General features: G+C 40.3%; 1 protein-coding gene across 7 annotated transcripts; it reads right to left on the bottom strand.

Annotated features, from left to right (window-relative positions):
* Window positions 1-801: 801 nt before the first annotated feature.
* On the bottom strand, window positions 802-27,846 carry LOC311011215 (calcium uptake protein 3, mitochondrial-like; the record flags this gene model as incomplete). Of its 7 annotated transcripts, XM_084006027.1 has the most annotated exons (15): window positions 27,531-27,842; window positions 22,076-22,223; window positions 20,788-20,819; window positions 19,675-19,753; window positions 17,386-17,433; window positions 16,282-16,364; window positions 15,252-15,323; window positions 14,021-14,062; window positions 11,266-11,361; window positions 5,249-5,343; window positions 4,943-5,114; window positions 3,168-3,276; window positions 2,888-3,045; window positions 1,289-1,353; window positions 802-906 (listed from the first exon to the last, which is right to left on the bottom strand). In XM_084006027.1, the coding sequence occupies exons 1-15, from the start codon at window positions 27,792-27,794 to the stop codon at window positions 900-902; spliced, it is 1,470 nt and encodes a 489-aa protein (XP_083862153.1). In that variant the 5' UTR covers window positions 27,795-27,842. The 7 variants fall into 7 exon arrangements, with proteins under 7 accessions (XP_083862153.1, XP_083862152.1, XP_083862154.1 ...); XM_084006026.1 differs by lacking the exon at window positions 1,289-1,353 and having other exon boundaries at window positions 802-903; window positions 27,531-27,844; XM_084006032.1 differs by lacking the exon at window positions 802-906 and having other exon boundaries at window positions 1,285-1,353; window positions 27,531-27,838.
* Between the last annotated feature and the right edge of the window lie 100 nt (window positions 27,847-27,946).

Raw genomic sequence — 27,946 nt, 5'->3', positions numbered from 1 at the left:
ATATTAGGATAACATAACATCCCAAATATATAGTACATGTGTATATATTGTTTTAGTGCAATCAAACATCTATACTGATTGGATGAGATCAATACGTGAAAAAAGAAGATTAATAAAAAGATTCTACATTTAATTACACAATTTCAGTGTTCTGCTGTATTTTAATGTTACATCACTGTTATTTGCTGTATATGGATAACGTTATCATTATCAAAAAGATTTTTGTTATTGAATCACTATTGTGCTCTTTCAGTTGTTGAAGCAGTCCAGCTTAAAAAGGCATGTATTACTGTTTTGACATATAATTTGGTTGGAAGAACTTAAAAAATGCTGCAACTTATGTAGTTGTATCTTCATAATATTGTTATAAATATGAATAAAATTAAAGCAAAAATGTGCGTAATTAGGCTGATCAGAATAACTAAGCTAATCAAATCAATGTCTTTAGAGCTTTAAATTATGTTTATCCAAGAAATAGAAAAAAAATGTGGAGGTGCGATCTTTGAAGAGTGACGTCATATTATATTGTAATTGTGTTTTGTTATAATGCACTGTATATAACGCTTGGCGTCAGATGAAGATGACTGGTACAACAAGAAGCCAAACAGGAATGATGTTGCTCATTATTGTCACACAGAGCATCAGTCAGCTGTGTGATGGCATGCTTCTAGTTATTATCTACTTTGGAGGCCCAATGGAGATCTGCCCTTGAAAAAACAATGTTTTTAACTCACTATAAAGACATCAATTCAATTTATTCCATCATAGGAACTCTTCTTTGATATTTTTTCTGCCTTGCCCCCATTATGGCTTCTCCTTGTATCTCCTCCAGAGCTGGTGCACTTGTCTTCTGGCCCCAGAGCGAACACAGCCAGAGAAGGAGGTGTGGTGTCGGCCCTTCACCTGGTAAAGAAAGAGCAAAGGGAGGCGCAGTCATTCTGGGAGCCTAAAAATCAGTTCAGTTTGTAACTCTTATACAATAGCTAACAATAACCAAAGTAAATATTCCAGTCACAAGGAAATATAAACTTTACTTTGTAGCATTTTAAGCTGTCCACACATTTTGCTGCTCTTCAACAAGTGAAAACTGCCAAGAACATCATTAGTACCCCTCTACCGAGCATCAGTGATACAGGTGACAGGAGTATTTTACACCTACTTGCAAAATGAGAAGTGACCTTGAAAATGTTCAAGTTTACAGGCTGGCGCTGTTTTTTCAAAAACTGATATATACAATTAAAATGATGAAAATAGGGACATCATGAACTAAATGGTCAGTATTACTTATCTGCTTGCCAGCTCCTTCTTCAGACAGGACTTAAAAGAGGTGGCGCGCTCCACAGATTTATAGCCCTGAGAGGTCAGTGGGTAGACATCATGGCCGAGAAAAGGATGCAATGAGGAAGAAGAGGAAACACAGGGAGAGGACGTAGGGAAGACAAGAGAAAGTGTGGGATTATGGGTGTTGTGAGACAGAAAACGTTGGAGTGATGGCAGCGTAGGAGATTGAAGATGCAAGCAAACCAAAAAAGAAAGAGGGACAGAAAGAAAGAACACTGTTAATAAGCTAAGACTGTAAGGCCAAGACAGCATCCAAAGAAGCCCAATAGGTCCTGAATACTTCCAGGTTCACTGCTGTGAAATGTTAGTGATGTCTGCGGCTTATCAGGCAAATTGTATGCATTTCACTTCTTTTGGAAATGAGGCTCTGGACTGTAGTGTTGTATCATAATACACCACTAGAGGGTAGTATCACTCCTTGGGAACAACACTATGAAGTAACTCAAGGGTATATATATATATATATATATATATATATATATATATACACACCTCAGCCTGTGTTTAATGGATCATCATAATCTACATTTATTGTATGGATTTCATGCCATCCAGTGAAGTCTTTGCAGAATGTGCAGTTACCTGTGATATTTTCACAGTCCTCCTTGTGACTCAATTTCGTCCACATTATTTATTTCCTGTAATTATTTGAGTTTGTAATTATTTGAGGGCAATCATAGCCTTTGTTGATTAAAAACCCTGCTGCAATGAATGGAAATACCCTTTGCGGGTGGTCTAGTTGTTATGAAGACTATTCTTCAACTTGAACACATTATTGTGAACCGATTAAAAACTGCACAATTGCTAAATTAATATTGGTGGTTTTCCCTGTCAGGATTATTTACCACTGTCCACATATTTTTTATTTTAAATGTGTAAATCCATGACTAGACAGTTCAGCACAGGCGGAGGAAGGATGGCTGTATAGAGTAAAGATTCATTTGGTATTGTTTTTGTATTTTTTAAATGAAGACTTTCAATGTCCATCTCTTCTCTCCCAAACACATTCTACCAAGATCTCAGAATAAAATATGCCACCCAAGTGTCTGCTGCAATAGGAACGCTCACCGCATGTCACAGAGTATATTAACCTTTTGCATGCTTGACCTGAAAATGTGTTTTTTATTCATGCTTCGCGAAAGAAGATTCCTTTAACTGGGGAGGTGATATCATTGGATCATCTTTAACAGTATAACAACTTACGCTCTTTTTCATACCTGACCTTAATACGTTTTATGATTTCTCGGTAATGCTGCATGTTTCAGCATTTTCTTAAGTTAGTACAGTAAATCCCACTTGTCTCATGTATGACATCTGTAGCAGATGTTGACCTCTAAGGGGAGAGAGATAAATGTGTCTAATGGGATCAATGCAGTCTCATCCATCTTCATTTCCTCCTTGTTGCGATGGGCTGTGCTTCTGTCTTTTTCCAGTGGAGTTCTATAATTTGGGCCACATATCTATTGTTTTACAGTAGGCAGCTTTGGGACTGCTTTTTCTTCAACTAGCAACAATCTTTCCGTTTCTCTCACACTCAGTTTCTCACCCTGGCTCCCCTGTGCAGCCGGTCCTTCATTATTCCGATGAACTCCTTGTAGGAGAGCTGGTCGTCGTGATCCACGTCAAAGATCTTGAAGATGGTGTGGACAAGGTGACGTGTCAGCTTCAGTCCAGTGGCCACATACACTGCTCTTGCAAACTCGTCTGGCAGGAGAGATAGCAAAGACACATAGCACATAGCTAGAAGGAAAAGACATAGCCGGTGCGGTTGTGAACGCAGCCCCATCGGCGCTCTCAGCACCCAGCTGCCCCCGCTCTCTTCCTACCTTGTCCGATGGAGCGAGAAGCAAAATTGTACATCTGCATGGCAATGGCAAAGTCCTCTAGGTTGTTGAGAAACTGGAAGAATGATCTGAACTCATCAAAGGTGATTCCCTGAAATACCAGAAAAAAAACTAATGTGAACCAGACCAGAAAATGACTTAAGGGAGAAGTATTGATGAAATATTGATGAAAATGTCACTCTCTGGAGAAAAAAGAAGCTTGGAAATGAAAGTAATGAGCCTTTCAGCACAGACTGCCATCCAAAGAGACCCTGATAGACGTGCACGCAGCATTCAAGGCACATCTGAAATTATTAACCAACCATAATGACTGAAAAATAAACAGCTGACCATAACTCACACTATCAATCAATAACGGAGGGATTCCATGAATAGTCCTATTAATGACAGAAAAGGTCATTAATGACAGGATTCTGAGTGCATGACATTTCAAACCTTCTTGCAGTGGTTCATCATATCCCAGTTGCATACATTCATAATGCTGAAGCCATTCAACAAGTAGCCGTCACCGCCCCATGCTCTTTGCTATCAATCAATATCAAACTCATGATGCCTGGATTAACAACAAACAGTATACATTATTTTTTTTAAATCCATAAATAAAAACAAATGAGGAAATTCAGTCGTTGCATCTTCACATGAGAAGATGCAGATTGAAGTACACAGATAAGCAGAAAAAGCTCTAGGGAGCTGTGTATCTTCCCTTATAAGGCGAAACAAAGACTTAACTCAACAGCGAGATAGACTGACAGTTTGTAACTGCAGGTTGTTTTATTGTACTATTCAATGACCAACCTCCTGCTTCTTCCACGGCATGACAAGGAAAGAAGGGAGAGACAGAAATAGAGTTGGGTTGCATAAGAACTACATGCCAATGTATAGATAGATAGATAGATAGATAGATAGATAGATAGATAGATAGATAGATAGATAGATAGATAGATAGATAGATAGATAGATAGATAGATAGATAGATAGATAGATAGATAGATAGATAGATAGATAGATAGATATTCACATGTAGCTGGATGTGCAGTCAAGTGTGTGTGTGTGTGTGTGTGTGTGTGTGTGTGTGTGTGTGTGTGTGTGTGTGTGTGTGTGTGTGGTCAAGTGAGGCAGTGGAGCGCTGAAGTGTGGAAAGTCACAACAGCCTCAGGCATTGACGGTGGTGGGAAATTACGGCTACTCTAGATGGCTGGAAGGCGGGAGAACCCATAAAGCAGGAAGAAGAAATGAAACAGATTAGGAAAGGTATCTGGTGTTGGCTAAAGAAAAACAACAGCATTCTCTCATTTCTATTTACTTCCACCCTTTAGACATTTTGCAGCTCTTTTGTGTTTTCTCTGCACATTTTTACCGTAAACTCACTCAAAATCGCTCTGAAATCCTTAAGGGAGCCATTAAATCCCAAAAGGTAAGATGAGCGGGGAAATGACAATTAATGTGATGGATGGTTGAAAGTAAACAGTAGTCAGCTATTAAACTTACATAAGACCTTCATAATGCATGACTCCATAACAGGAATGCAACTTCTGTTTCTAATATCACGTCATGTTATGTTGCTGTCTGATACGGATAGATTCTAGTATACAAGAAACTCAAATAAATGACATTAAATTATGCAGACACACCCATGCTCGTCAACGTCAACTCATATTAAGATAAATAGAGATTTTGTGTATTTTCAGTCTTTTGCACAGCTGTTGATTTGCCTGCGTTCCTCTCGCATCAAAGAACTGCGTGCATGCATAATATACCTTCTCGTCAGGTATGCAATGGCGGACATTCTCCAGGTAGGCGCTGATGTTTTCCACATTTGTGAAGCGAAGCAGGATTTTGGCAAAGTCTTCTTCACTGATGGTGGTCATCCCTTTAGAGTAGGTCAGAAACTCAATTTCCAACACCTCTGTTTGAAGGTTATCCATAAACCTGAAAAAAGGGGAGGGGAAAGGAGAATAAATCTATTTCTTCAAAGATTGATAAAAAAAAAAAGCATGTTGCTATTTTGTGATATGGTTAATATCTATACATTTCAGGCTGTCCGATGTGTATTTGTTTAGTACCTGTAGAAGTCATCGAATGTAAGCTCTGCCTTCCCTTTCTTCCCGAAGAAATGAACCAATAGGGTGGTGTCAATCGTGATACTCTCATCTGCTCGCTATGAATCATCAGAGAGGGAAGGGCAAGAGAGGCGATCAATAAGTGACTAATCAATAAACATCACGCATTGTGATTGGAGGAGAAGCAGTGGGCTGAAGAGTCCATCATCAATCCAACATGGCGACTGTGGTGCCAGGCTAGCAGGGAGCAGCTTTCTGCTGCAGAACGTGCGCCGGGTGAGCAACGACAAACTGTCAATCAAACGAATCAGCTCAGACAAACAGTCAGCGGCCATCATAACATCACACATACCAGTCTGGGCAGCAATATCGTTTCAGTTAAACCAAACTTCAAATGAGGTACGGGGTTATTTCTAACATGCTGCCTAGACTGACGAGGAGGGTTGCCGTAGCAGAAACACAGACCACTGGTCTGGTGAAGAAGAAGTGCTCAGGTAGCAGAAACACACAAAGATACGGAGACACAATGAAAAACAGACTCGTGCAAATATTCATTGGGCTGGGAAGGTGGGTAACGGGGGTCAGAAAGAATGTAGGACGGGGGAGAGTATAGTCAACAGAGACAAAGAGAACAGAGAGAAGAGGCAAGAAAGACACGTGGAAGGACAACGAATACATAACACCAGGCTGCCAAAGACACACAGACACATTAAAGCCACCGCATCCCATGCACTTCTCTGCAAAATGCCACATTGACACACACGTACACGACCTCAAGTCACAACAGGGAGCAGCACGGGACGAAACCTAAATAAGCACAAATGCAGAAAATGTGAGCCAATTCCACCTTTTTCCGTCAACGGATGACATTGTGTTCTTTATTTGTATCATGTTATATTTACTGGTTTAGCCCCTAAGTCTTCTCTCCACAATTTGCAAGTGTGTGTTACAGTGAATGAATGATCCTGGTCATTTGAAACCCATTGATGAGGCTTTCTTGTGTTTGTTGTCGTGCTATAATCTGTTGCTGGACATTTTTTTTCAATCCCTTACAAAGACGAAAGCATATTTTGTGAGCCTTTAAGAAGACGAAGAAGAAGAGTGTGTATTTGCTCCCTAAAATATGTGTCTCAGAAAAAGGTGACTGTGCTTTTGAGCAATACCAGAAAAGACTCAGCCAGCGTCAATGCAGGAAGAGAGGATGTCAAACGCCCCATCTATTTTCTCTCTCTCTCCCTGCCATGCCCCACCCAGCCAACCCCCCCGTCCAATCCATGGCCATGCTGATATATGCAGACATAAGATCGGGTGGAATCTCATGTCCTTCTAAAGAGGCCATATGCCATTTCCATCATCAACATAATTATCATCACCACTGCCACAATGCCATTCGCGGTTCTACCTCAAGAGTATAATCCTAAAATCCGACGTGGGACAAGAAGAAAATGTCAAACAAGATGACACAGGTTTACAAAAGGCAAACAACACAGAATCACATCTTTGTCAGATGCTGTTGTTTGTTGTGACATAAAATGTGTATTAGTTCTATCAAATGATTTGTAGATGACTAGAACTCACGTGCAGGGACAAGAATGGAAAGAAAACTTAACAAATTGATCTGGGAAGAAAGTAAATACTTAGTATTCAAGTTGGGTTTCAAAGAAGAGTTTCAAGGAAATCAGGATAATTCTATTATTATGGTGAAACTGGTACCAGAAATTACTGGATATCAAAACATCCATTCGTTTCTACATTGTAAAGCATTTGATAGATCAGTGGTTCCTCCTTTTTATCTTATTACGCTTAAAAGTGATACACACACAACTTGGGACCGCTCATTAAAGGATACATATTTCTGCCCTATGAGGACTTCATGCTAACAGTATTATTTATCTACAGATTGTTTCATAGGAATACGTGTTTGAGTATTCCTAAGTTGTTGATTATCTTCCCTGGTTGGGAACCACTGATGGATGATAACTAAACTAAAAACATCCCAGGAAAAGAAGGCAGTTTTAGCTTTTGGCACTATATGGGTTTCAGTTTTGGTAACTCACAGGATAAAAATGTCTTCTGGGAAACAAACGTAAGTAAACCCTGTTTTAGGACCACAGTGTGACATCTAGTCTGTTTCCGATTCACATTGCGGTCTGGTCTTTGATTAGGAAGACTTCCTTCATATAAACACAGACAAACATATTCCAGACGTATCATTTCAGTGTCTTGTTTTCAGTGTCTCACTTACTTAAGGGTCTTTTAATTGAGCCTCTGATTACGAACAAACAGGGAAACAAATGAAATGAAACAAATAAAAAATGTTGTGCTCTTTTATCTCATAACACTTTAATTATGTCTTTATGACACATGAGCTGTTCATACATCTAGACAGCATCGAGGTGGTGTGTCAGTGCCTCTCTTCTTTCCATAACGTTTAACGGTCTGTTATGCTGATAAGAGGCAGATAGACTACTGTCTATCAATCTGTTCATCTTTACTAAATGGACACATGTGATTAAGGGATTCATTACGAATCGGATCACTTATCGCTGTTGTGGTGACGTGTCAGGTTTGAATGTTTAATTAAGTGTTAATCCAGTTGATCAGGTGATTTAAATTTGCATTTTGGAAGTGGCGTTTTAAATCAGTTGAATTGAGCAAACTCACTAAAGAGGTAATTGATGTTTCGGTGTTGGGGCACCATGTAACTCTATAAAATCAATGAATTAAAATAAGGAACCAGAGGAAGTCATCTCCACCTGCATGCTATGAACTAAATGTTCAATTCCTCCCTATGATTTCAGCAATCCTTGAAGAACACTTTCTTTAAAAGAAACAATAGTTCTTCAGAAGCAAATGGTTCTGGGTAGAACCTCAGCCCTTTTTATTCTCAGAACGTAGACCTAAAGGGAAGCTGCAGAGTCGAGGGATAATAGCAACCCCTTTCAGGAACGTCTAAGCTCGGGTAAGACGTAATGCCAAACTGATCATAACAAGCTTATCATTCCTGGAAGTGTGGCAGCACCAGTGTGAGCTCATCATCCCCATGAAGACGTAATGGTTAGCCCGCCCACAAGGCACGAGCCAACACCTGGTGTATGCATGTGTCTATCCATCTATGTGAGTGTGTGAGCCTCAACAGACTTTGATCATGAAGCTGAAGGTAAAAACAGTAATTACTGATGTAAACACTAAACGGTCTTCCTCACCCTCCCAATCTGTGAGTAATATACCTCGGAGGAAGAGCTCATTGTCGGTCTTTAGTCAAGTCAGTCAGGCTGTCAGTCATTCACACCTCGCAGGCTAAAAACAACTAACCCCCCCTTTCCCTCCCCACGACTTGTTCTTCCTTCACTCCGCACCACCCTCCTATTTTTATCTCCCACCTTCTCTTTCTTTTCCCTTCCCTCTCCTATCACTTCTTTCTCTCTTATCCTATTCCTGCTCTGATTTCCTTTCTCCTCCAACTACCCGTCAGTACCTCCTTCACCTGACAAACATTGAGGTGATTCGCTCTTTCCTTCCCTCCCTCCTTCCCAGCCTGTCAGTCAGTCCCTCCTTCTCCAGACAAAAGCAAAGAGGTATAATGGTGACTAATCTGTTGAGTAAACACATCTTTCTCTAAATACAAACTGCTTCTTTCTTTTCCCCTAAATGTGTTTCCCGAACTCCTTCTCTCCCCACCCACTTTGTTCCTCGACATTTGTTCTCTCTCTGCTGACCTGTGTCATCCTCTTTGGGCCTCTCTCATCTGTTTGTTGTCTCTTCATCTCTTCCCCTTTTCCCTTTCCCCCTCAGGTGTTCTACTTATCCAATCTTTTTTTTTTGTAAAATATTTATATGTTTTTATCCCTTTAAACGTTCCTGTTTGTCTTCCTTCCTGTTTGTCCCTCCCCACCTGTCTGATTCGTCTGTTCTGTCCGTCAGACATCCCGGCAGATGAAAGGCCGCTCGGTGTAAATACAAGGTCAGTCCCATTATGCTCCACTGTCATTATCTCCACCTCAGCTTCCGCTGCCACCACAGCACATAGCCTTTCATTAGTCACTTATTAGTCACTTGCTAGCACTCTTAGCTGTTACTAATCGTTACCAGCAACTTGACTTGCTAGACGTATCGCAAAGACAATTTGAGTTGTGCGTGAACAAGCCATTGGCTTGTCAAAATGTGATATTCTAAAACGGGTTTTGATTTTTAGCCCCCGGTAGTCCCATGGCTCTAGAGATGCTTGTTGGTCCAACACTTAAAATAACTCCAGAACCATCAAATGGATTGTGATGACATTTTATAGCTATCCATAGGCCCCGGAGGATCGACCCTATACTGAATTAGGTGATACCTTGATTTTTCCATCTACTGCAACCAAGAGGTTGACATTAGTTTGTGCTTTAGTGAAATGTCTCAGCAATTATTGGATGGATTGTCATGAAATATGGACATTTATTATCCACACAGGTTGACTTATAAAGCTTAAGTGATCCCTTAAATTTACATTTCGCACCATTGCCGAACTGTTTAATTTGTCCAACACCATGTCGGTTTCTGACTAAATGCCTGCAAGACGAATCCCATCCCCCTCTGCTGCCCTTTGTTTAGTGCTAATAAGCAAATGTTAGCATTCTGACACCAAAATATCGTAAACATCAACATGGTAGCATTATTTTTTAAGCATTTAGCCCAAAACACTGCAATGCATACAGCCTGACATTGCTGCTATTAAGGCTGGAGACTTGTCTTGTTTTTCTATTAACTCTGTCCAATATTCCATGAAACATTAGCATCAAAGATGGCTAATACTGGAAATAGAAGCTTTTGAGGGTTGTTTGGAGGAATCAATAGCTTGCTAGCCGCAGTGAGCTCAGGACATCATTTGGTTTAAATTGCTGCAGTGGTGTAGAAGCAAAGACTGACTCAGACTTACTCATAAATTAAATATATATATAAATATGTGATAGTGTAACCTTGTGGTGCCACGATGATCAGGGTTTTTGTATGTGCTCTGCTATCAGCCTTTTATCATTATACCAGTGTCATTAAACATATTGTGGTGTAACGTGAGAATGATTTGACACCAAAGCTATGACACTAGCCACGACACAGCACAGATAACAAGGCACAGATACACATACAAAAGCATCACGAAGAGACCAAATGACAGAAGGCAGGTTAGAAAGAGAACAGGTCATCAGAATACGCACATTACAATATCTATCATCTACCATTGTTGGATCAATACTGTCACATCAGTATTAGATACAATTCTAAATCAACGTAATTAAATAAGAATCAACAAGAAAAGAAACGCTCTGGTCATATTTGTTCATCAGGAATAAGTGAGTGACACAATGAAATGGGGAAGACACTTCAAACATTGGAGGAGCCTCGAATTATCTCAGGAGAGAAATATTTTCTTAGAAGAGATCAATTTGCTGAAAATACTGTTTGTTTAATGCAGGAAGTCTTTGAGAGCTCATCCAAACAGAAATGACTTCACATGGGGAAAGGGAATGGAGAAATGACAGCAGTTTCTGTACCCTACTTAGATTTGTAAGTATATATTTTTTTTCTTTAAAAAAAAAAAAGTTGTAAAACTAGGAAAGAAAAAAAGATGACAATATATATATATATATATATATATATACTGTATATCAATGTATATTATTAGTATCAAGCCAAACCAGAATAAAAGTGTTTGGGTGGTTAATTAACAACAAGCCCATATCGACAGACATTTTGGTTCGTTCTTCTCTTTTAGCCATGAAAAAAATATATATTTAAAAAGTCTTTAGTCCACATAAACGTACTGATTGCTGCATAAGTCAAAGATTAAGGCTTTTTTTTATTTTGAAAGTTCACACTTCTGGTCTCATTCTGGCCTAGCTTGATGCTAAAGCTTATGCTAAATTATTCTGCATCTATGGCGACGGTTGGAGGAGCAACCTTAACTACAGGGAACTGACGAGGAAGAGTGAAGGATGAAGAACAGAGGGATGTAGGGGCAGAGGACGGTTGGGTCTGTGTACCTCTGCCAGGTCAGAAAAGAGGACTTGACTGGCGCTTCGCCTCAGAACGTCCCAGTAACTCCGCGCCACAAACTCCTGACTGTCTTTTTTTAGCACCTGTAGGAGCGGTCAAGCAGGGCCAGGGTCAGTTCACCCACATCTCCACTTACTGAAGGAAACTTCAGCTTCCAGTGTTCACTCAGGTAAATCTCAATCTGTACAAACAGATTCACAGACAGATATTCTGATGATTTTTTGAAATCGCTACATTGCATATACAGTAGATAAACTGCCTATTCATAAACGGTGTCACATACGATATCAATATAATAATGTATAATGAGTAATATTTGAGATGAAGATAAACCTGTCAAACCATATGGAACAAATAGCAAACTAAAGACACTGTAAATAATTTGCTAACGCTACATTGGTGAAATGCTGTTTATCAGAAAAACGGCTAATACTAGTAGGGAGGAAGAACAAATACAAGTACAAATGTGATCTAACTATAAATTCACCCAGTCACTGTAATCCAAGCATAAAACCCATTAGTGTCAAACAAAGCAGGAACGAAGGGAGGAAGGGTCAGATTTAGACAAACACTCTTATCTATGTAGAATCAGCCGTAAGACCTTTACATCTAAACCACTAAAGCTACTATTCTTTGTGTTTAATCAACAACAAACACAAGCAAAATTTGAAAAAATCTGTGTTCCTGTTCTGAACATATTGCTGTCCCAAACAAAGCCACAAAAAAAAGAGGCGCTTCTGTTCAAGGGTGTATCCTGCTTTTATCAGACACAACGACCGAGCTGAGCTCCTGACCACCCACCTCGTTCATCTCTCCAGGGAGAACGCAGCGGCAGCCATTTTGACATGACCCTGCACTGCTCTTAACTTCACAGTGACAATGTAGCTATCCATCACAACACTGACAGGACGAGGAGCGTCTGTGTGTGTGTGTGTGTGTGTGTGTGTGTGTGTGTGTGTGTGTGTGTGTGTGTGTGTGTGTGTGTGTGTGTGTGTGTGTGTGAGAAAGAGAGAGCGGTTCCTGTTCACGGAGCCGGCTGCCATGTTTCTACAGTAGCACAGAACAAACCAAATACTGGCTCCAGATGAGGCCATTCACCGTAGTTTAACTTGGTTGCAATCTGCAACCTCAATGTGCACATTGTCTTTCAAATCCGACACATTGTCACTTTTTAAAGCAATATGTTAACGTTACATAATCTGTCCATTCTGGACGCCGCACCGACTCAGCAGAGGAAGGCAACCTGTTTGCTGTCTTTATGTGAAAGTGCTCAACAGGAGCAACTTTCTGTCTGTGGCCTAGACCTCCTTCAATACAAATCTCCTGCTCTCTCTGTGCATAAACAAACCCCCCACCCCAACAGGAACACACACACACACACACACACACACACACACACACACACCGCCAAAGAAATGGCATACGTCTTAAAACAGTGTGAAATGGACAGTGTCTGATTGTGTTTAGAGCTTTAGAGTGCCTCGAGTCATTCTAAATCACATTACTCTCTTTTCGGAAGAGTTCATCTCTCCTGACCCCTTAAATCTATTACTCCTCTGCTGCCATTCCTCTCTCCATTCATCCCACCCTCCGCCATCCTCCCTCGATCAATTACCCAGCTGACCTGACAGATGGAAACCCTGTCTTAAAGGAAGTCTCTGTCTGTCCCACGTATTCTTTTTATCCATTCTGCCTTTGAAGGACTCTACCGTGTACGTTTGACTGACAACAGAGGATCAGGTGGACTTGGTCAGGGTTAAGGCTTTTTCAAAGACCAGGTCAGGACACAACAGTGGCGTAACGAAGCATTAAACAGAGTCCTAAGTATACCAACATAATTGTCATTTACACTAAACAAACCTAACAGAATCATCAGAATGAAGGTTGATAATCCAAACAAAACAGGGTGAATTTGACCTGATTAGCCAGACGCTGTTGGATTATGAGATTCATTTGGAGGATCAGTCGCTAACATCGCCTGTTCCCATACAACCCTCCATCCATTGCTACATCAATTTCTCTACCACACAATTATAATTTGTAATTTGACAGAAGAAGGATATATTTTTTTGTGCAAATTGCAACATTTAAAAGAATGAGATAGAATTAAAGGAGCTGTTCAACCTTTTTCAGAAATACTCTTAGTAAATATGAAGCTGAAATCAGGTGACGTTAGCTTAGCATAAATACTGAAAGCAGGGGGAAACAGCTAACCTAGCTCTGTTTTAACTTAAAAAATCTGCCTAATATCAGGCACAGTGACTTCCTGGAGTCCTGTCATCATGGTGAGGTTGCTTTACACTTCTGTTTTTGTGCGGATTAAAGAAACTATAGTGCATTAATAAGTGAGCATTAGAGTTGCCAGGTTAGCTGCTACCAGTCTTTATGCCAAGCTAAGCTAAGCTAATGGGCTGCTGGTTGTGGCCTTATATGTAATGGTTCAGCATTTTCTGTCAATTAAGAATGAAATGTGTTGAGTTTGTAAAAAATAATGACAGGAACACAGTTCAGAGGAGGTTATACATATTCTGTAATACTGTTTGTAAAATATGTCTGTCTACCATAATTGCTCAACCTCTTATCACCACCATGTTTAAGTCCACATTGTGGTTTTTATGATTATCTTAAAACCTCCTTCTTTTTCAAAGGAAACCACATTCCTCCGTTATACCTTCCATCCATTTCGTTAACCATCCAAAGATGATAGAAAGGAGACTAAAGTTTACGGTTTTGGATACATACGCTGTTCATGGGAGCAACCTGATATCCATAGAGCTGCATACTCTAACACACAGAGAGAGAGAGACACGTGATAGAGGAGGAAAGAACATGCAGTCAGAGAGGAGGAGGGAGGAAGAGAGAAGGTAAAAGACATGTTAGTACATGCAGAGAGGCTGTGGATACACTCTGCAGAGGGATGTGTCATTTTCAACATCTGCGATTATTTTTTAGAACAACACACACTTCGCTTTACAACACGGTGCGATGCGCAGGCGTCCGGGAGATGGTTTGTGAAACTGTATGCACGTGAGGGAAAGTGTCACAACTTCAGGTTGATCTTTTCTTTATTTTAAATTAACTTTATAAGTGTTATTTATAATATACTTCCTGTGAGCGAAAAGCTTTACCAGCACTGAACTATAAAACACACTATCACTTCCTTATTCGCTTATTAAAAACTGAACATTTTAAACATAGCTTTGATTTTTTTTTTTAAATGCAAAAAATATATTTATATAGTTTAACAATAATAATGCCCATATTCATATTTATACATAAACAACAATTATTATTACTTGACAAGGAACCCGTACAATTGTCTTTTAAAGGATTGTGACCAAGATTTCTGATACGAGGGCCACTTTATATGTGAAAAATAAACTCTGTGATGGCATCACTGTCATCTCTGATATTAGCCCACATGTATTTCAGTCTTGATACATCTGTAAAAAGCTACTTTGTGAACATAAAAAGCATAATTCAGTGTAGCAAAGGAAGGTAACCTGTGTTGTTCCAAAACTCCGATCCCAGAAGTTTTCAAAAGGACAAATTATTTTAAGAGTGTATCCAATTTAACAAGTACAGAGTAAAAACATGGAGATACCACAGTGTCAAAAACAACAGTTTGTACAAGGCAGCATGCACTCAAACGCGCTTACATGAACTGTCGGGCTAACTTTAATACCTGCTTAAATACAGATGACAGTTAACTTGGTTGATGATGTGTCATTTTCAATACATCCACATGTACAGTTTGACACAGCCTTCTACACTCAAGGATGTATTAAAATAACATTTGAAGAGGGATGTAACTTAAAAGAAATGTTTACTCTTTACTGTTATGTGAATCTTCAGGACATTTGGGATATTTTGACTTCAACTTTACCCCGATGAAGAACTTTAACCTCCTTACAAATGTACCTCTCTTCACCCACACAAACACACCGTCGCCCTACGTCGCCAACTTTCTTACCAACTGCGCTGACTTCTCAGCATCTCCTTTCCTCCCTCTCTTCTCATTCTTCTTCCGGAAGATCTCCTGAAGCTGTTAAGAGAGGAAAGAATGCCAGAAAAAAAGTTTGAAGCTGAAATGTACAAAGTTTCACCTTTGTGTGATGCAAGCATTGACCTTTTGACAACATGATTAAGAGAATGTTTTCTAGTTTGTCTTTCAAATGGACTTAAGGTCACATACTGTATATTATAAGGAAAATCAATATATTATAAGGAAAATCAATACTGAATCACATCTAGTTATATGAATTTAGCATAAAAATGTAAAATTGTTACTGACACAAAAACTACTAAAACACTGCACTATCAATTATAAGTGGATATCTCCTGGAATATTTTAAGAGGTGTGTCCACGTTGTTCCCCTGGGGTTTATTCAAATGAATATTCCCAATTTGACTAAAGATGTCATTTTTTGGTCAAAGTCTGAATTCAAGACAGCAGAAAAATCAGAGCATATCACCAAACTCTTAATGTGTTTTATTTCACCTGCACACTCCTACTGGATCTGCAACCATTACCACTCCCTCCTGCTGATATACCATCCTACTCCCACCAGCCTCCTCAGGGGTTCTGATCACTTCCTGCCTGCAGCAGTGTTCTCAATTAAAAATATGTTGGCCCCATCCCTCAGGCTAAGCAAGACACATCTAGCCCTTATCGGTTTTAATCTAAGGTAGGTTTTAGTCTTAAGTAAATGCTTTTATATTAAGGCTACTCAGAACATTCATATGCTGTCTTTAGAAAAAGTGAACTGAAAGTCAAGCTTTAAATATTTTAATGCAACAAAAGCAGCCTCAGCTTAACAGTGGGGATTCTAGGTACATTAAAAAGATGAATCGTCCATCCCTGTTTCACTGATAGTCACGTCACACTCATTGTAAATATCCTTTAATGTGCTAACTTTGCCTTTGTGTGTAAAATGCAATGTTAATAATGAAATATGAATTGCAGTCATGGGATGGATTTTCTCTCAGTATCAGAGACTCACCACCAAGAACTCCCTCTTGTCCACCATCTGGTTGCCGTCTGCATCAAACATATTGAAAGCAATCTTGAAGCCAGCATGGGGCTCTGGAGGACACAGAGGAGAGCACATACGGTGAGTGTGTGCATGTGTGTATTAAAGGCAGCTCTACATTCAGAAATAGCAGGGGAAGAAGTGGCATAAAGGCTAGACAGGAGGGAGACATTGATAAATCTATACAGACTATGAGTTACAGTTAACATTTGAATATTTCTACACCACCCACACATGTACCTTAGAGATCAGGTATAGCTGTTGATCTGCCAAATCAAATAAATCTTGGGTCACTTTATGTCTTTTTTCTAGAAATATCAGCGTGCATGTTTGGTACAGATTAACCAAAAAAAAAAAAAAAAAAAATGAAGATATTTTTGCAGATGCTTTACAAGCCTTTGCTGGTCCTTCATCCCGAGAAAGAAGGTCCAAGAAATCACTCATATTCATTTGGTATCATAATTGAATTATCATACTGGTACAAAGAGCACATGGCTGGTTTGTAGTTGACTTTAAATTATCAGTAACAGTTCTTATAATTGCCAGTGATAAATGAACCAATACTTTTGTAAAATTAACTATTGATTAAATAAAATTGATTAAATAAAATAAAACAGCAATAACAGATGTGGTTATGATGAGTGGGTGCTCTCTCTCTGAGCTACATGCAAAACTGTGAATTTATGTTGGAGGAAATACTGCAATTTCATTTAATTCAGTAAAAGTAAGAATAATGAACATTGGTAAAAAAAAAATGTTTTTTTTTTTTAAATAAGCCTCACATTGAATCACATGAATATTTCGGTTTTGAAAGATTATAAGTAGAGGTATATTTTCTCCTTCTCTCTCTCCATTTCTGTTTTACACCAAGGGGAAGACTGGAACCACCAGATTTGTGTCACTACGGTTCTTGTTAAGTTCTGGGTGGGCCTGAGTATACTATCATATACCTAGCTAAAAATAGCTTCGCTCCCAAATTAAGCACACACTGCTACAGTGAATTGAGAGAAAGATCGACTGAGAAAGGAGTCGATTTGATGAAGGAGGTTTTGAATAGAGACTGAACTGACTCACTTGTCAGGATGCAGAGCAGGAACAGGTACTCTGTGTACGAGATGATGCCTAGCAATGACAGGGAGAGTTAAAGAAAAGGTCAGGTTCAACACACACACATACAATGTTTACAGATGTTCAAAGACCGTAGGCCTCCTGACACACACGCACACACACACACACACACACACACACACACACACACACACACACACACACACACACACACACACACTAATACACATAATCCTCCCTTTCATGAAGATAGCATCTTAAAATGTGTCTTCTGGAGCTGAGCTGCCAAAAGCCATTTGGCCACACACCGTTTCTTTCTCTACACCCCGAGTGTCCAGAGTAGAGACACAGGCCCGTCGGAGTGTGTGCATGTGTATGTGTCTGTGTTTGGATAAGCGAGTGAAAAATGTTTTAGGAGGTGATCCTTTCTTGCCTCGAGCCCATTTAGGAACCTTTGTAGCTCCATCTCATCTCACGCACGCTCTTTTTCGCTTTCTGTCTGATCGTCCAGATAGTTCAGGGTGACTCGCTTGAGTGTTACGGGAGACTGCTTTCCCATGTGTGTGTGTGTGTGTGTGCGTATGCGTGTGTGTGCGCGTGTGTGTGCGCGCGTGTGTGTGTGTGAATGTATGTGTTTGTCAGCGAACACGACACCAGCTAAACCACCAGTGTGAGCCTTCTGTTTTCCTGATGCCTGACTGCTTTGTGTAGAGGAGCTGGTTTGGAACTGAATTCTCTTTTCCCCATGTAGCCTGAGATGGACAAAGACCAGGAGATACACTCTGAAACCACTCAGGTTTCTAAAAATTCATCCTGCATGTTTATGCTCACATACTTTCAATGATATGCTGCAGAATAAAAAGATGGGAGAACAGGTAGCAACATATTTACATACACGTTTACATTTATTTCTGCAATTTGTATTGCATTTGTATATTATAATGTGTTGTGTTATAAAACAAAGTAAAATAAAGGGTTGGTATTTACAGTCCATTATATCCATAAGTAAGAAATGAGGTAAGGAAGTAAGGTTACTATGTATGACAAGGCCAACACACACACACACACTTATGCAAGGCCCAGTATTGTAAGAAAGCTGGATTGAATAAATGTGTGAATGGTTTAGCAGTGAAACAAATACGTATAAACAGAGAGGTATTGCTGAATGCTGACGATGTGTGTGTGTGTGTGTGTGTGTGTGTGTGTGTGTGTGTGTGTGTGTGTGTGTGTGTGTGTGTGTGTGTGTGTGTGGTCTTGGCAGTAAGCCACCAGCAATTTGAATAGACATGCACCACATATAACTGTCTTCCTCTTACCATGAAGACTTAGGATAGGTTTACACTTTCTCTTTCCTCTTTCCTCTTTTTCCTAGTGCTCTTGCATTCCTCCCTCTCATTTGTCTACTTTCGGTATATATTTGTTCCTTTACACTCCATCTACCTCAGTTTTTCTCTTCATGTCCCCACCCCTCTTTTACATGTCTCATTTTCACTCCATCATTCCTTTTCCCCTTTCTGCTCCTTTTTAATTTCCCCACAGTTTTTTCTCTGCTTTTTCTCTCTCCATTTCTCTGAGTTAAAAAAGAAAAAGCAAGAGGGAAGGAAGAGAGGGTATGTTATATTTAGCATCTCCCAGTGTGTGTGTGTGTGTGTAATTATCACTATGGGGACTCACTCACAGACTGTGTGATTCCTCTGTTACACACTGAAGCAACTGCTTTAATCAGGGGGAGCTTCTCTCCCTCTCTCTCTGTCTTTGGTGCTCTATAATTTGTTCTGTTCCAATATGCAATGAGGAGAGGAGAGGGGAGTTTATTTTTAGTTTTTTCAGCAGGTTGCTTGGCTGTAGGAAGGACAGTATGGCTCCAACCCCGGATTAGAGGCACCTACGGTGACACGCACACACACACGGCCAAGCTCGCAAGCACTATTTAGTCACACATCGGCAGGTTAGTCTTGGCATTCATATACTGAAAAGCTAGAAAAATGCAGTCACATTTCTAAAACTGTTCCTCACTTATTCCTCATATCAGCAAAATATTAAATCAAATCCACTGACATTCAATGACCTTGTTATTATCGCACTACTCTGATAACAGTTACATCAGTGTTATTTACGTGTAAGTGTGTGTATGTTTTCGTATTGGTGAGTGCAAATGTACTCAAGGTGACTTTGCTCCTGTTTTGTTGGTGTGTGTGTGTGTGTGTGTGTGTGTGTGTGTGTGTGTGTGTGTGTGTGTGTGTGTGTGTGTGTGTGTGTGTGTGTGCGCGTGTGTGTGTGTGTATTCTCTCCAACCTCGTTCTCTCAGGTTGCGGAACAGTTTGGAGGACCCTCTCCATACTGCAGGAGTTTCTGACAAAATCTTCTCCAGCTCCTGGCAAAAAAATACACATTTTATTATCAATTATTACATTTACTCTAGTATTGTATCTAAAATATGATTCTTTCTATTATTTTCTTTCAATGAAGTGAAATGCAAACAAAGAAACATTTGAAAATAAATATGTATTGAAAATATATGGAGTTGTACATATAGGGTGCCATTTTCTATTTCATTTTTTTAACCTATGAACCGTACATTGGTTGTTAATAGGTTACCTGTGGAGCAATGTTTGATTAGCAGGTTCCCGTTTTGCTAGTCTCTCGTGCTCTGCTATAATAACCATGAGGGTCACACAATGCAAATGCAAATGTATATGCTGCATGCAAGAAATGCTTTCCACTGATAAACAACTAGTTGTTTGAGTCAACTAGAGTCATAATTGAAGGTTGAATTCAATATGAATGTAAAAACATGCAGGTTAAATAATAATAATAATAATAATAATAATAATAATAATAATAATAATAATAATAATAATAATAATAATAATAATAATAATTATAATAATAATAATACTTATTATTATTATTATTATTATTATTATTATTATTATATAAATGTATTTTTATCATTATTATATTCCTGTATTTTTCATGTACATTTAAAATGATTGCTAAAAAAAGTCATAAAAATTATTTTCAAATTCAAAACGGACCTGGGTACTCTGAAGTCACTGTATATCACACTGTAAACACCTGGACTGCTCTGCATAGTCAAACTTTACATATTGTCTTTTCAAAACTGACTCCAAATGTTCTTTGGATTCTGGGTACTGTGCACTACTGCAATCAAAAAGATTTCAAGCCGGACATAGCATTCAGAGTTTCTTTCCAGACAGTGACAATGAAACCGATAACAATGTGCAATTGTGCACAAATGTGTACAGTACCTTCTACATAAAAAAACAACAACTCAACAATATGGGCAAAATCATGTTTTTAACTTTGCCAAGTCTGCAACAGATGTAACATGCAACATATGCGTGCAACAGCAGGAGAAAGAAGCATGAAGAGTGTGTCTCCCACCTGTTTGGCCAGGGACCTCCAGGGCCTCTTGTCTGCCAGGGAAAGAGACAAAAGAGGAGAGGAGAAGAAGGGAAAGAGGAGAAGAGAGTTTGGGTGGGCTTGGTCAGATAACATCTGTATGATCTAGAAATGGGCCTTAATGTGCCTAGTACAGTCACACACACACACACACATACACCCCAACACACACGCACACTCACTGTATATAGACTGTCATCATCATAGGCCCATTTGTACCGTCTAAAGTGCCCCGTGCTTGTCTTTGTAGTACGTGGAATGTCCCCGTAAAAGCACATACTACTTTTGTTCTGTTTTATACAACAACGCTCATCTAATTCAACTTCAAAGGGGGCATTAGAGGATGCCGGCTGCTGAGAGGGTATGTGCGGCTGTATCGTATGTCAGTGAGCCAGTGGAGATGTAAACACACACACATACAGGTGCACAGTTTGCACGCAATACAATCACATTCCAGATGAAGAAAGGAATAGCTTTTTTGGAAGGCTGTTTGTGATCAACTCAACTTGTAGGGACGTTTTTTAAACCAGTTGTTACAAAGTGAAGAATGAGTTATGGGTCTGGTTTAGATAGTTACTGGTTAAGAGAAACGATAAATGTGAGCAACTGGAATGTGGAGTGTCTGTGTGTGTGTGTGTGTGTGTGTGTGTGTGTGTGTGTGTGTGTGTGTGTGTGTGTGTGTGTGTGCGTGTGTCTGACTAACATTAACCTCAGACTAAACAATAGCTGTAAAGCCATCTGCTTTGAGGCTGACTGGCCAAGGCTAATCTGTTACGACTGGCAACAGGCTGACAGAAACAGCAAAGACATGCTTAAACCCAGTAAAGTGTTTTAAAACTTGGTTTCAGTAAAAAACAAGGGAAAAAAGGATACTAAGATTCATATCGGGACATTAGTTTTAGATTAAATATGGCCACCCTCAAACTAAAAACAATCATGTAGATATATAACAACATCTTTAATATTGGGATCGAACCAACACAAATGTACAGTAAAATGGATGCTTTAAGATGGTGAAACCACAGGGTGAGGTCTGTGTATTTGAATGCATGATGTCACATGTAATCTATTGAAATCTAGACACAATCAGTGTTAAGGCCAAGTGAAAATGGGCTCATGGTTTAAAAAATAACTGTTAAACTGCGTCAAATTGAAACAGCTTTGATGCTCGATTGTGTAATTTCTCTCAAAGACATTTTCTGACCGACGTTCAAAGATACTTTGGGTCAGGAAGGCATGGCCTCGGCATGATATACGAACAGCAACATACTTTTGGGTTCGCTCATGGTGACCGACTCGATGAAGTTCTGCGGGGTCATATAGAGCTGCCCTTCATACTCCACAGAGCTGAACATGCGGAAGCGATGCTCATGGGACGACATGTACACGTCTCCATCCTCAAAGTCAAAGGGACGAGCCTGCAGACACAAACACGGACATTTTTTCTGATAAGAACAACAACAAAACAGTTCCAAATCAAAGGAGAGCATAATTCTATAGTTTTACATAATATATACAATATGAACATTATAAATACTGGATGTGAAAAGTGTAGGCTACAATAAAGACACATATAAAAGCTTACTTTTACTATCGAACCAGCAGATTTTAATAATCCACTAAGTGTCGATTTGCTCTAGTGATTATAGTTTGAAAGTGATTTCAAATTTGGAAGAGAAAACTCTCTAGTCTCTCATGCAGACAGCAGAATCGAAACTGTATGTGCCTCTTCACTGCGTTTGAACCTCTATAATGAGGAGACCCATCTATTCTTGGCATCAACTCTCTCCATTTAGCTCTCCGAGATTATAAACAGTCAGCACCTCTGGCGCAGGAGAATAGGGGCACACGAACACACACATCACACGCACACACGCACACACACACACACACACACACACACACACACACACACACACACACACACTTTGTCACTACTTTCTACTTGATTAGCATCTCTCTCTCTCTCTCTCTCTCTTTGTTGGGAGCCAGCCCTTCAACTTGATTAGCTGCAGTGAAGGCGAGCTGCTACGCCGACAGATTGTGCTGCACGAAGCTGTGCAATTAGCAGAGAGGTTTCCAAATTTAAACCTGCTTAGCCGCAGGGCCCAGTGCAACGAAGTTCCTGCTCAGCTCAGCTAACATGCTAATGAGCACACAGATTCATTCATAAAGCTTTGATGCTGCCTTCACCGAGAGCATGAATAGGAGATGAGTGCTCGGCTTCATAGGAATGCACTGTAAAGAGCGGGAGCATAGACGCCCATGGCCTTGACTCTCACTAATGAATGAAGTTTGTAAAGTTCTGCAAAGGCAGCTAGGTTCACATGCCATGCTGCACAACATGATGTAAAAAGTAACCTCCTTGGGGAAAAGTAACTAAATGCTAATGATTGGAAATGACAATGTGTTACACTGTGTTGTCGTGCGGTTATGTTCCTTCCTAGTCCTGTTCTCCAGACTGTATAGCAAATGCTCCAGGTGTCCCCCCCTCAGGCAACCTAATGTTCTCCATTCCCAGCTGCAGCTTTTAGTCCATCTCCTCAGTTTTCTCAGAGCTAAACCGAACACTCTTCTGTTCCCTCCTGACATCAAGTTTAATTATTTCGGTTCAGTCAAATTAAAGTACAATCTAGCCAACTAAGGTCACAGCAGATGTCAACCAGCTCTTGAGTCTGAGGTGTCAGACATCAGTAACGCTGCTAGGCATCACACACTTGGTGGTGGAGCTAAATGCAATGAGCACTGCCAGTTTGTCTTGCTGTTTCCAGAGTGTCTTGCTGTTTCTTCAACTCCTGTTTCACTTTGAGTCCGTGCCTCCAAGACTAACTGTATCCAAGTTGTTTGGCTTTCCTTTACTTATGTTGAGCTGCAAAAACATTCCTAAGAAGTCTTATGTCTGTCTGAGCCAGGTGACAACTTGTAAGTTGCCAAAGTAAGGCCAATGCAGAAGTGCCTTAAATTTGCATTCTTTCAAATCGTCAGCAGGGGGTGACTCCCGGGTTGCAAGTCTGATTGTATTAGAGATTCAAGCTGTGAGTTATGGTCCCGTTATCATTAAATAGAGGATAAGGCGGGTATGCATTTTTTTAAGTCGCTACCACGGCGTTGTCTGGTCTGGGAGTGTTTTGTCTCAGAATTTTAACTCTTTCACAGTGTGTTTTCAGTTCATGAATGTTAATTGTAACATTTTGGTCACCTAAAAATGTCAAAAATAATGTTGTTTCCTCACCCACTCTGCAACATTACTACCGTCAACTTAATTTTCTTTGTCTGAAATCTGTGTAGAATAGATTGTGTTTATAATTTTCAACACTAAAAGTGGAACCAGACAGTAGAAATGCGGAATATATCATTAGTGTATCAGTACGTTGGGCTGCACGACTTCCAGTCGCTCTATACCATCCATCCATCCATCCATCCATCCACTGTCTACCGCTTATCCTGTATTTAGGGTCGCGGGGGAGCTGTCATTGGGCGAAGGCAGGACAGGTTGCCAGTCCATCACAGGGCCAACATGTAGAAAGAAACAACCATTCACTCTCACATTCACACCTACGGGCAATTTATGAGTCATCAATTAACCTATCCCCATCCTGCATGTCTTTGGACTGTGAGAGAAAGCCAGAGAACCCGGAGAGAACATGCAAACTCCCGGACCTGACCCGGGAATCAAACCCAGGACCCTCTCGCTGTGAGGCCACCACCGTGCACCCCCACTCTATACCAGTGATTCAGAATCCAGACCAGATTATTTTCTGAGGTCTTGGATGACCTCAGCTAAATTTGGTACTTTCCATGTAATGCTTCTGTTCCCCAGAGGAAGCAGATTCTGCTCAAAAGCTCCCAAAATCAACGTCTCTGACCTCACTGACCCACTCTTGTTTCCTGGTGGATGGATTTCTTGTTTCCTTACAGGATCACAGGCTTGTTTTCAAGCATGTAAGAACTTGTGTTTCCCTGCAGCTTTGTTCTCTTTCTCTGCAGGTGAGTTCTCCCAGTTTATTTCAGCCTTGTTATTCAGAATCCTTATAGGCTGCATTTACTTGCTGGGTAACAGATGGCTGTGTTTCCCTTTTCCCACCGGAGCTATCCTGTTCCCAAGTTGGGTGGCTATCGAGCCAATTTGTTCCCCAGTCAGGTATCCTGCCTGTCTTCTTATCGGACTGCTTCTAAACATGCCACCCTTCCTTCATCCCAGTGTCAGGCAACTCCTTTATCCCTGGCAGTTTAGAAGACCTAGCTTTACACCTACAGCCTGCTTATACTTTACATTATTGATATCCATTCTTACCATATATTTTAGATCAATTTTGTACCCTCCAATAAAGCACTGGTAGTTCATTTCAGTGGGCCTACAAACATGTCAGTGTGCCAGATATATATTTAATCAACATTGCATATATTTAAGGATTAAGTACCATAGTATATACTTGTCAGGTTATAGCTTGAATGTGCTCATATAGGTAAATACAAGCATCAGACCAGACTGTATTGGCAGAAACCCAAAATTAATTGTCCCAGATTGGGGACTGGGCCCAAAACAACTTGATCAGGACATCCCATCTGATCATAGAGCAGCACACATGCGTATTAATAACCAACATCTGGTGTCACTGTTAAATTAGTAGGCTTTACGAAACATGGATTTCAATGTCAATGTAAATGTGCTCTGAGTATTATGTTGTCTCTGGCTCTTGACATTTATAAACGAGTATTAGGGGTGTGAATCTTTGGCTTCACAGCGATTCGATTAAATTAACGATACAGTAGTTGGCGATTCGATTCAAGGACAATTTTTTTTGGAACGATTCGATTCGATTCTGTAAACCACGATTCGATTCAATAACTTGTAACCAAAATTCTATATCCATGAAATAAACATGCAATAATGTGAGTGAGACTATCTGTATTCTTCTGAAAGGTGAAAAAAATAAACAGACCACAGAATTACTTATTTAACATATTTATTCTATAAAAAAGTAATGCTCAGTTATTTTTACCATTTTTCAGTAGACTACATGCTGGCAGGGGAGAGAGTGTCTTAAACGTATTAAAACATTAATCATAAGTAAGAATCACGATTCATACGATTAAATGCATTTATATCGATTATTGGTGAAGCCAAAACGATTCATTCTATTTATTTATTTTAGCAGATCGATTTAGTTGAATCAATAGGGCTGACGATCGATTCTTCGATTAATCGAATGAATCGTTACACCTCTAACGAATATATATCCCAAATAACTTTGAGAAGTTACTTGTCAGCTCAGTGGAGTCTTGCTCTTTACTTGAGGCAAGCATTAATTTAGGGTGCATCCCTCACGACCAAATATGATGCACCACCATATAAAAAACATTATATTATGTCACAATTACATCATCTTTAACTTAAAATACTATACATTTCGGTTAGACAGGTTGTGAGAATGGTAGGTTTAAAAGTTACATATTCGACCTACATCTTTTGGGTCTCTATCTTTTAGACATTGATTCACAATTATTTGGCTGAGAATGAACTTAGATAAGGGCTGCACGGTGGTGTAGTGGGTAGTACTGTCGCCTCACAGCGAGAGGTTCCCAGGTTCGATTCCCGGGTCGGCCCTGGGTTCCTTCTGTGTGGAGTTTGCATGTTCTCCCCGTGTAAGCGTGGGTTCTCTCTGGGTTCTCCTCCCACAGGCCAAAGACATGCAGGATGGGGATAGGTTCATTGGTGACTCTAAATTGCCCGTAGGTGTTAATGTGAGTGGGAATGGTTGTTTGTCTCTACGTGTCTGCCCTGTGATAGACTGGCGTCCTGTCCAGGGTGTACCCTGCCTTCACCCAATGACAGCTGGGATCGGCTCTGAATACAGGAGAAGCGGTAGACAATGGATGGATGGATGGATGAACTTAGATAGATTTTCGTTTTTCTCTTTATTTAATCTATTATATATTGTATATGTGTGATATTTTGTCCCTTTTACTTAACTTGTAGTATTTTGTTTTAGATTCAAACATTTTTTTACTACTGTTTACGTGTTAACATTAAAAACCAAAATCATATAATAACCCAACTTCTAAAAATCTCCTGTCTGCATAATGAGAACTTTATTGCTACTTCAGGGATCTAAAGGATGTGAGTACTTCTTTTACCACTGGAAACTGGTTGATCGAAATAGTATCTAGCTATCTCTCAAGTATAACTTAACATTGACAATTAAACTGCAGTAACTACTACATTAAGCTATTATATTATTAGGCCCTGAAGGAACTAGTAACTAGTAAGGGATGTCTGTCCCTCGTTTTGCTGTTACAGGCCATTCACACAGCTGCCTGACTGACAGTAACATCCTCAATGTGTTGTCATTTCAGCACCAGCTCGAGCGGAGAGCGCCATTGCTGCATCTGCGCGCGCACATCGTCCTGCAGCCAAAACAGTGAGAAAACTGTTTCCACTGGGCGTGCTGGGAATAAATGACAGTTAATCCACCCGAGCGGAAAAAAATGTGAACTGCCAGCCACAGAACGCAAGTCGGTACGTCTAACTAGGGTGTCATTTTAGTGGAAGGATATGTGAAAACAATCAGCGCTCTCTGTGTTTTCTGCTCCACAGTTCTCCACACCGAGGCCCCTATGTCAACAACACCGAGGAAAACACATTTCTGCCAACGACCTTCCGCGTCGCTACGCGCCACTAAAGCCTTTTTGTCCCCGTGAAAAGTCGCAGCACAGCGACCTACCTTCTCCTTGGCCTCAACGGTCGGGATGGCCGGCAGCAAGACGTTGATGCTGTGACTCCCCATCCTCTTCCTGCCTCCGCCGCTCCTCATATCGTTGTAGAAGTAAAGCGCCACGGCGCCTCCCGTCGCAAGACACACCCCGACGGACAGACACCTCCGTGTCCTGCCTCCACTGGCCGTCTGACCACCGACTAGCTCGTGTCTCGCCGCCGACCAGAGGTTTAGCTTACCGGCCAGCGCTGCCACTCTGCGGAAAGCGGCCATTGCTGGTGTTGTCGCTGCTGCTGCTGCTGCTGCTGCCGCTGTGCTGCGATGAAAATAACTTTGCGGGCAGCATAAAACTATCGCGTTTCCTCGCTTTCCTCGCGAGATGTCCGGGATGCTTCACTGAGAGTCCTACAAACACAGTGGAGGGG

This window comes from Eutrigla gurnardus (genome assembly GCF_963514095.1).
Source record: "Eutrigla gurnardus genome assembly, chromosome: 3".
NCBI lineage: Eukaryota > Metazoa > Chordata > Actinopteri > Perciformes > Triglidae > Eutrigla > Eutrigla gurnardus.
This window is presented reverse-complemented; position numbering and strand designations above follow the sequence as displayed.